At 37.6% G+C, this 10,380-nt stretch overlaps 1 protein-coding gene across 1 annotated transcript; it reads right to left on the minus strand.

Annotated features, from left to right (window-relative positions):
- Positions 1 to 1,518: 1,518 nt before the first annotated feature.
- On the minus strand, positions 1,519 to 2,526 carry LOC105094521 (olfactory receptor 8B3). Its single transcript, XM_010986571.3, has one exon. It carries the CDS (start codon positions 2,523 to 2,525, stop codon positions 1,581 to 1,583), a length of 945 nt encoding a protein of 314 aa, XP_010984873.1. The 5' UTR covers position 2,526; the 3' UTR covers positions 1,519 to 1,580.
- Between the last annotated feature and the right edge of the window lie 7,854 nt (positions 2,527 to 10,380).

Here is a 10,380-nt window from a genome sequence, read left to right on the forward strand (position 1 = left end):
TCAAAATTGTAGAATAGATAAACAAGATTATACTGTATAGCACAGGGAAATTTACACAAAACGTTATGGTAACTAACAGAGAAAAAAATGTGACAATGAGTGTGTATATGTCCATGTATGACTGAAAAATTGTGCTGAACACTGGAATTTCACACAACATTGTAAAATGGATTATAAATCAATAAAAAATGTTAAAAAAAAGAAAGCTGCATTACTTTAAATCTGTTTATTATCTTTGTGGTGAGGCAAGGTGCTGTGGTCAAATGCTGAAATCCTAACACCCAAAGGTGATGATATTAGCAGGTGGGGCCTTTAGGATGGACTTAAGCCATAAAGATGGAATCCTCATAAAAGGGATTAGTGCCTTATAAAAGACATTCCATAGAGATCTCCAGCCACAATGAGCACCATGGTGGCATACAATGAGAAAGGTGCAACACAGAAAAAGGCTCCCACATACTCATGCTGGTACCCTCATCTTAGACTTCTAACCTCCAGAACTGTGAGAGATAAATTTCTGTGTTTATAAGCCACTGCATCCGTAGCATTTTGCTACAGCAGACCAAATGGAGTGAGATATTGGTTTAAATAAGCTCATAAAACACTGCAAGGAATGTAGTTTATTATCATTAATATAAACCTTTTTATGATAAATCTTATTATAGAAGTAAAACAATGTCTTACATGTTTCTCCTAGCTTGATGTGCAGTATTTTCCTTTAAGTGATAAATAAACTCTGCAGTAAGAACTACATGCTCTTTTTCAAAATATTTGATGTCATTTTAGATCGTAATCAATGCCAGTGTTATAATAAACCAACCTCTTACTGGGGTCATAAGGTGCATATGTATTATCCCTTTAATCATACTGTTAACGCCATCTTTGGCAGTTAAAGGTGGAGCTACATGTATTTTCTTCGATATTAAATGAACTGGGCTGATAGAGGCTCTCAAAAACAGGTGGTTTATGGTATAGATTTTGCCATACCCAAAGGGAACAAAATATAAAAAGGACAAAATATAAAAGGACAAATATATTAAAAGGACAAAATATAGAAAGAAAACTGATAAGAAAAATAGAGCAGAAGGAAAAGACCAGGGGATTCGATCATACTTTAAGCTATACAACAGTCTGTATTGAAGACATTGTATTGACTCCTCTTCCCTATATCGGTAACAGTATTGATAAGAATGAGAATGCTTATCAAGAAGTATTTGGCACTTCTATGTTTTGGTAAGCAAGCTGTAATTTTAACTTTCTGTGATTTATGATTCACCATATTTGTCCAGATTAAGAATTACCCAGAAAATAGAAGTATGATAAAATGATTTTTTAAAAAGGTCAGCATATTGGTTCCTTTCATAAACACATCATTAGTTATTTAGTACACTGACGTAAGGTGCAAGAGATGCAGAGGCCAAATACGAGACAAGATCAGCTACAAGGAAAATGTTAAAAGAAATCTATTTTACCACATATAATACAATATGTAGAAGCAACATGGTGATAAAGATTCTTCTTGAAAAACACCAATGAAATTAAATCATAAATTGAATTTCTTTACAATATTGCTGCTTCAATTAGGACATGCTTCTCCTCTGGATTTTAAACAGGGATTTCCTAAGTGCAACCTTGACATCCTTGTTCCTCAAACTGTAGATCAGGGGATTGAGCATGGGTCCCGTATGAGTATAGAAAACAGAAGAAACTTTTCCCTGCTCCATAGATCCAGGAGAAGAACATTTAAGATACATGAATGCTGCTGACCCATATAAAATAGAAAGAGCAATGACGTGGGAGCTACAGGTACTGAAGGCTTTCGATCTTCCTTGAGCAGATCTGATGTGAAGAATGCTAGTGAGGATGAAGATGTAAGAAACCAGGATGGTGACACTGGGTACCGCAATATTAATACTTACCACAATAAGAACTACTAACTCGTTGACATAAGTGCTGGTGCAAGAGAGCTGGAGGAGTGGGAGGATGTCACACAAGTAATGGTTGATGATATTAACATTGCAGAAGGTTAGTCTGAGCATGCACCCGGTGTGGGCAGAGGCTCCGGCAAATCCCATCACATATGCAGCCAGAGACAGCACCACACAGACCCGACGGGACATGGTGACCTTATACAGCAACGGATTACAGATGGCCACATAGCGATCATAGGCCATTGAGGTCAACATATAACATTCAGAGATGACAAAAAAGAGAAAGAAAAACAGCTGAGTCATGCACCCGACATAGGAGATGATATTCTTCATGGACACAAAGTTCATCAGCATCTTGGGGGTGAAAACAGATGAGTAACAGAGATCAACGAAGGACAAGTTGAAGAGGAAATAGTACATGGGGGTGTGGAGGTGAGAATTCAGACCAATAAGAATGATCAAGCCAAGATTGCCCACCAAGGTGACAATGTAGATCATCAGAAACAAGCAAAAGAGGGGTTGCTGGAGCTCTGGACGGTCTGTTAACCCGGCAAGAATAAATTCAGTCACTAAGGAGTCATTTCTAGCCAGCATTCTCAACTTCGGAAATCTGTGAGAACAGAAGACAACTCCATTAATAGGAACACAGCTCTGTCCTGACAAACTGTCTTTTATATGAGCGTTATGAGAAACAGACTCAGACTGGCAGAAATCACAGAAGTCCTCCTTTGCTTCATAGGGTCTGAAGGTACTGCCACACACACCCCTCAGCACTGAAATCACTGCCTTTGGTTGCGTGAGCTGCGTGTTACAAAGAACTGCTCTATCTTTACTAGAAGACAGAGGGGCGGAGCCGACGAGGAACGAGCCTACCTGATGGTGAGCTTCAGGAGTGGGGATGCATCCCTGTCTCTCCCTCCTGTTCATCTGATCCCTCACTTCCTAGTTCCTGGTCATGTTTCCATTACCCTACGAGATAAACCTAAACCTATCCTGAAAGAAATACTGAAAGGTCTTCTCTAAATAAAAAGCAGGAATCTACAGAGCAGAGAAAACCACAATTGGAAATGCAGTAACTACAATAAACAGCAAGAGAATAAACATGAAGATGCAAAAGGGGACATCAGAATCAAAATGTGGGAGAGGGGAAGCAAGAAAATGGAGATTTTTAAAATTCTTTTTAGCATTTTGAGTCTATATGCTTACCAGCGTAAAGCAAATAAATACAGTAATGGGTTAACATACTTGAAAAACAGGGTATCCATCACCCTACTAGATACCTCAGTTCCCCTGTGATGACCTACAACAAAAGAGAGGATTTCTATGAGGCAGAGACCCATATACATATTTGCTGCCAGGAAGTCTCTCAGTCTATAAGGTTTTCAGATGCTTAACTACAAGAATCCAGGAAGTCAATGATCAGTAACAGGTACTGAGGTGAACCCTTGGACCCTAAGCTTTGTACTTAATCGTACACTCCAGTGTTTCCACACACTCTCCTCCTCCCTTCCATCCTAGCTGGACAGAGAATGAATAAAGGAAGGTGGGTGTGCTTTCCTTGGTTTCGTAGGACAGCATGGAAGAGAAATGTAATTAATTTAATTGCCGATTAGGTTAGTTGTTATGTTTGTGGAAATATGCCAAGCTGTACACTTATTATGTATGTCAACTTTTCTATATGTATATTTCAACTAAGAAATTCTTAGAAACTGATTTCTTCTTCTTCTGACGTTGCTATGTTCTGGGTTTGTCACTTGGAACTGCTACCGTTCTCCTGCTACCAGAATGAGGATGAAGCCAACACAGAGGGTGTGCTGAGAACAATGCAGGCAGTCGCATCAGAGCTCCACACTTCGGAGTTTCTTGTTTTTCAGTATCAATCCTTTCCCTCATTTTTCAGTAACAGAGAGAGTCAAAAACAGACACTTGGCTAACTCACTCTGTTTGCACTGAGGAGACTCAGTCCTGGCCCTGTCGGCGTGTTTCACCTCCACTGTCCTGGAAGAAGAACGGGCTTTGCAGATATCAAGGCTGAGCAGATGTAGTCACAGAGTCTTCTCCCTTTATTGGTAAAAGAATCATAGCCCAGATACCACGGTCTGAATCACAGCAGTCAGTCTATGGTTCAGATTAACTTTGTGGTTATAAATTTATTAAGAGACTGTGAAGGGAATCCACAGACTTGGTATCTGAGCCACCGTGTCACACAGCACATGGCATCTGCTAAAGGCTTATAATTCTTCTGGACCTGATTAGAAATTCAGGTGTAGCTATCCCCCTAGGATCTTCCCCTCACGGTAAGCTTTTCAGGGAAGAGCAGAGGGTGAGTATTTACACTGCAATTGTGACAGTAAATGTTAATTTTCCATCAGAGATTATATATCCCCCAGAGCATAGAAGAAAGGATCCTTCCTCTCCTGTCCCTCATAAAGATGCAAATAATTAATGTCATTGAAAATTCACTAATTATAAGTCTAGGTTAACATTATTTTTAAGAATTTAAGTTCATAAATATATATGAACATTTCAGAAAAGTTTACTTATTATGGTCCTTTAAAATATTTGAGTCCCTTTTTTTTTCATGATTTTCATCTGCTTTATTTTTTTTAAACATTTTTTATTGATTTATAACCATTTTACAATGTTGTGTCAAATTCCAGTGTTCAGCACAATTTTTCAGTCATTCATGGACATATACACACTCATTGTCACATTTTTTTCTCTGTGAGTTATCATTACATTTTGTGTATATTTCCCTGAGCTATACAGTGTAATCTTGTTTATCTATTCTACAATTTTGAAATCCCAGTCTATCCCTTCCCACCCTCCACCCTCCTGGTAACCACAAGTCTGTATTCTCTGTCTGTGAGTCTATTTCTGTGCTGTACTTACGCTTTGTTTTTGTTTGTTTGTTTTTGTTTTTGTTTTTTAGATTCCACATATGAGCGATCTCATATGGTATTTTTCTTTCTCTTTCTGGCTTACTTCACTTAGAATGACATTCTCCAGGAGCATCCATGTTGCTGCAAATGGCATTATGTTGTCGGTTTTTATGGCTGAGTAGTAGTCCATTGTATAAATATACCACATCTTCTTTATCCAGTCACCTGTTGATGGACATTTAGGCTGTTTCCATGTTTTGGCTATTGTAAATAGTGCTGCTATGAACATTGGGGTGCAGGTGTCATCCTGAAGTAGATTTCCTTCTGGATACAAGCCCAGGAGTGGGATTCCTGGGTCATATGGTAAGTCTATTCCTAGTCTTTTGAGGAATCTCCACACTGTTTTCCATAGTGGCTGCACCAAACTGCATTCCCACCAGCAGTGTAGGACGGTTCCCCTTTCTCCACAGCCTCTCCAGCATTTGTCATTTGTGGATTTTTGAATGACGGCCATTCTGACTGGTGTGAGGTGATACCTCATTGAGTCCCTTTAAATTATCAGTTTTTTTTGCAAATTTTACAGACATAAATCGAAGGATCTTTTTATTTGATTTCAGAGATGACTGCCTAATAAAACATTTACTGGTACAATAATTCCATGGAAATGGAATTACCTTGGGCTGTTCTGACGCTGTATTTGCTTTTAATAGATTAAAATCAAATCTATAAGAAAAATCAGTTAATCAGCTTCCATTACAAAGAAACATGACTTTATAATTTCCATGTATGTGTTAACTTATAATCACGCTTGTGAGAAGTCGAATTTTTAAAATTTTCAAATTATTTTAGATTCACAGGAAACTTCAAAACTTAGTGATAGAGTCCCTTAAAATCCACCCAGCCTCCTACCACGGTGACATGTTCTACAACCGCAGAACAGCAGCAACACCAGGAAACTGACAGTGGTATAAGGTTAACAGGGTATGGGACTACGGATGTTATTCAGCATTAGGTAATTCTGCACGCAGCATGTGTTTGTGTTGTGTGTATGATCCTTTTAATGTGCTGTTGGATTGGTTTGCGAGAATTCCGTTGAGAATTTTTGCATCTATGTTTATCAGAGAGACTGGCCTGTAGTTTTCAGTTCTCATAGTCTTTACCTGGCATTGTTGTGAAGGCAATTCTGGTTGTAACTGAGTTTGATGGTGTTCCCTTTCTTCAATTGTTGGAAGCATTTTAGAAGTTTTGGTCTTACTCTTGCTTAAATGTTTGGTACAATTCACAAGTGAACCTTTCTGGTTTCTGGTCCTGGGCTTTTCTTTGCTGGGGGAATTTTTGATTATTGATTCAATCTCCTGAATTGTTATTGGTCTGTTCATATTTTCTATTTCTTCATAATTCAGTCTTGGTAGATTGTTTCCAGGAACTTACCTGTTTCTTCTAGATTATCCAATTTGTTTGTGCATAATTGTTCATAGTAGTCTTATGATCTTTGGTACTACTGTGGTATCAGCTGTAATGTTTCCTCTTCATCATATCATTACCGTCTTTGTTTCATGCTATAGCTGTCGAGTTAAAGTTTATTTTGTCTGATATAAGTATAGTTACTGTTACTGTTTTTTGGTTTCCACTTGTATAGACTATCTTTTTTCACACCCCCATTTTCAGTCAACATTGTAAACTGACTATAACTCAATAAAAAAATTATAATAGAATATATTTAATATATATTAAACTGTCTCACAGAAATTAATATTGATGTTTAAATATGTGTATTATTATTGCTTTATTTGAATTTTTTAATCTAATAAATTTGGACAAGTTTAATGTGCTAATTTGCATTTACATTTCTTTTGCTATTTGTCCACTGAATGATTTTTGGCTACTTTTTTTATGGGCTACCAGTCTTTTCTGTATTAATTAAAAAGGAATCCATGTACTTTTGTTTTGGTCAGCTAAACTCCTTATGCTCTTCTCCACTGGTTCTGACTTTTCCTTGGGGAGTTAAGAGAATCATCCTAATAAGATTACTAATGAATATTTTAATCATAAAGTGGGTCTTCTGTCACTTTTCATAAGACTTACTTAGAATTTCTCAGTCATACTTTTTAATTTTGAATCTTTGTCATTTTTTATTCTATTTATATTCATTATAGACTTGCTTTTTTCCTACACTGATTCGTATCTAGTTTTCTAAATTTCTAGTGTACATGAAAGAGGAATGAAACACTCCTTTCTCCTTCCTGATATTCCTCCCATGTGTAGGAATAAGTTACTCTGACACTCCACATCCTGCTTTACACCCTTATACATACCTCCAGGGAAGCTGGAGTGACTTATCTGATTGGTTAGTTTCAAAGGAGGAACTATTCCCTTTCTTTGCGAGAGTTAGCATATTTCCAGAAAGACTATATTCTTGGTTGGCTTTTTTCCTATACAGTACCACCTCTACTGGAAGAGACCTGCAGGAAGCTTTCTGTGATCATAGTAGAAAATCTGTCTAATTCTGAGCTTAGTATTAAGAAGTTCACTTGCCCCCAAATACACCTTTTCCAACAATAAGGATATAATAAAGATATTTTGGTCTTCACTTGACAGATTGTTAATTTACCTTCTCTATTAGTGCAGAACAAGAGCTTTATATTTTACTTCCTCAAACAACTGTACCTTGTGCATTGGACTAGGGTTACAAAGACTTTAACAAGAGAAATAGATTTAGGAGCAAAAATGCACCTAAGAGTACTGGGCTTCTGATGGGGAGACAGGGTTTTTACCTGAGTGGCATGAAGTGACATCTTTTTTGCAACGTTTTTATAGTTTAGCATAATTTTTAATTAACAGGATTCCAGCAGGTGGCTATGAGTCTAAAACTCTCACAATGTGGGATTTTAACCTCCAGAGGTGCATCATACTGTGGGTTTGTTCAAAGGTGAGTAATTTACGTGGGTGCACATTCACTTCTGCAGAGGCCACACTGCTAGTGCTGGGTCTTAACCAAAGGCGAATGCCTCAGCAGAAGTTAAGCTCCTTGAAAAAAGGGAGCTAAGCGAGCCTCCACATAGCCATGCACCTATGGACCTTGGCAAATGTAGGCTGGGTAAGTTGGACCAGCTTCAGCGAGGGCATGAGCAGACAGTGCTGCAGCTTAAACTTGGCATGTAGAGGAACCTTTTCCCAAGAAGGTAATGATTTGATTATGAGGAAAACAAAACCTTTATATATACACATATATTTTTTTTTAAGAAAAGAGAGGGTAGAACAATCCTTCATTGTTTTTGCTCTATTTCCAGCCCTATATTCAAGAAATACTAGTTCCAAAACCAGTAGAGCAGATCGGCCAGGTTGCTGTAAACTGCGTTTGAGACCCAGACGTGAAACTGTGGTGAGCCTCACTGAATTACTGCGGCTTCTGCACAGGCTCAAGAACTAGTTCCCACCAGGGGTTCACTCAAATTGTCCCTGGATTTGTCAAATACATAAGCTCTGATCAGGACTTTAGATTTTTGTCTTCTACTATGGAGCTTCCCTTTAAACGGGTGGTAGATTTCATTAATGAGCAAATAAAAATGGGCAGAGGTCTTACTGTGAAAAGAATACTGTACCTTATTACACTAAGAAAGAGAAGTGGGTCAACTAAAATACTGCAAACCTAAAAGGTAAGAAGTAACTTACAGATATGGATTTGAAACACTCTTTCTAGGTAGCAAGTCTGTTTAGGAAATCAAGTGATTTAAAAATGTTGCTTCAGTTTTATAATCATAGTAAGAACAGCAGAAAAAAGAAAAGAAAATAAAGTAGAACAAGTTAATTAAACTGAAGAGAGAGAGAGAGGGGAGAGGACAGACCACAAACCAATGTATTAGAAAATGGTAACTTAAAGGCCAGGAACCTAGATCCAGGACTCTAGTCACTGAAATATTAAAGCCACCGAAAAAAAGTTAATAGCACATATTTCCCTTAAAGACTGAATGATCTAACCAAGAGAATGAATATATGAATGGATGTGTGATTTCAACTCCCTTAGTCATCATGGCCACAGTCCTCAGACTACCTAAGGAGCTAATGGTCCTTGAAAAGTGATATCCACTGAATAAATTACATTCAAATGGAAGCAGTCTAATCGTTAGAGTGCAAATAAGTTTTTAAGAATTTTTCTTATTCTAAATACTAAAATGCAGCTAATGCAGACAAGGTGGTCACATTCACTTTTTAAGTAGCTGTACTATTTACTTATAGTGACTCTACTGTCATCAAAAATTCTTAATTCTCTGCAGTTAACCAGTCTACCTCACACTTCATTTTTGCAGAAGTATGAATATTACACTATCCATGTACATTTTAATCTCATTAAATGTGTTCATCATTCCAGCCTCTAGAGGTCTTTGTGAAGAAACATGATTCTTTCATCCATTAAATTAACTCTTCTCACAACTTCACCTCATCTGCAAATCTGATTAAAACTTTTTTTGGTACTCTTCTTCACGTCACTGAACAAAGACAAAACTGCTAAATCACATAGCTTAATTCCCAGCTGCCTAAGGTATGCATCTCTAAGACAGAATCCTATACTTAAGAGTAGAGTAATCTGGACGTTATGCACTGATGGCTGGAATGATGATGTCCCAGGGCAAGGAACCACCAATGAAGTGTGTTTCTGTTCTCCAAGAGAGCTGGATTCCTGCACCAAAGGGAAATGGTGGATACAGGCAAATTCAAAGGATGATTAAAAACTAGGACTCATATTGAAGGTAGGAAAGAGCTATACATTCCAGGAGAAAAGAAACAGCATTGCTTTCCTTAAAATGATGACTCTAATACAAAATAAAAAGTAAGTTCAACTCCCCACGTTGGAGCCACACTCTACTAGACTTTGTACAGAAAAGCCATAGCCTAAGTGATGGCCTCCAAAGACAGGCAATGTGAGACTTCAGGTTAATTATTGTTCATCCTTACTGAATCTGATACGACTAGGCTAACGGGCATCTCTTATCCTCACCCTCACCCTCACCTCTCACCCTAAACCTAGTGCATCCATTCTCTCTGTCTCTCTCTCTCTCTCTCTCTCACCTACAAGTGGTCCTTCACTATAATTACTGCACCCCTCACAGCTCTGTTGTGATCTTGATAGTCTCAGTATCACAATATAATGGCTTTGGAAAAGAAAAAACCCTTCCCTTGGAAGTTTAAAGATACCTCTCTTCCTGCCCACCAGGATTTTGAATCAATTAACATCTCTTTTCAAACAGAACCTTAACTCGCTCTCTATTTATCAAGCACTTTCAAAATCTGTATCATCAAGATATTCTCTTGTTTGTTGTTCATTTGCCCTCCCTCTTCTGTCAAATCCTGTTCCTCTAATACATGTAAATTTTACAAAGATTATACTGACTTTCAGAAAATCTTACCGTTTGATAATCTCCAAAAATGCCTCAAATATTTTCAAGTACAAAATATACATTTTGTAAATAATGATGAATTTTGTCTCTGGAAGAGAGAAGGAAATTACATGGAGCCCATGACAATTTTCCATCTGGTTCACTTTTTCTTCCTCCCTGTGAAAATCTTTG

Source organism: Camelus dromedarius, chromosome 34, assembly GCF_036321535.1.
Source record: "Camelus dromedarius isolate mCamDro1 chromosome 34, mCamDro1.pat, whole genome shotgun sequence".
In the NCBI taxonomy this organism is placed as follows: Eukaryota; Metazoa; Chordata; class Mammalia; order Artiodactyla; family Camelidae; genus Camelus; species Camelus dromedarius.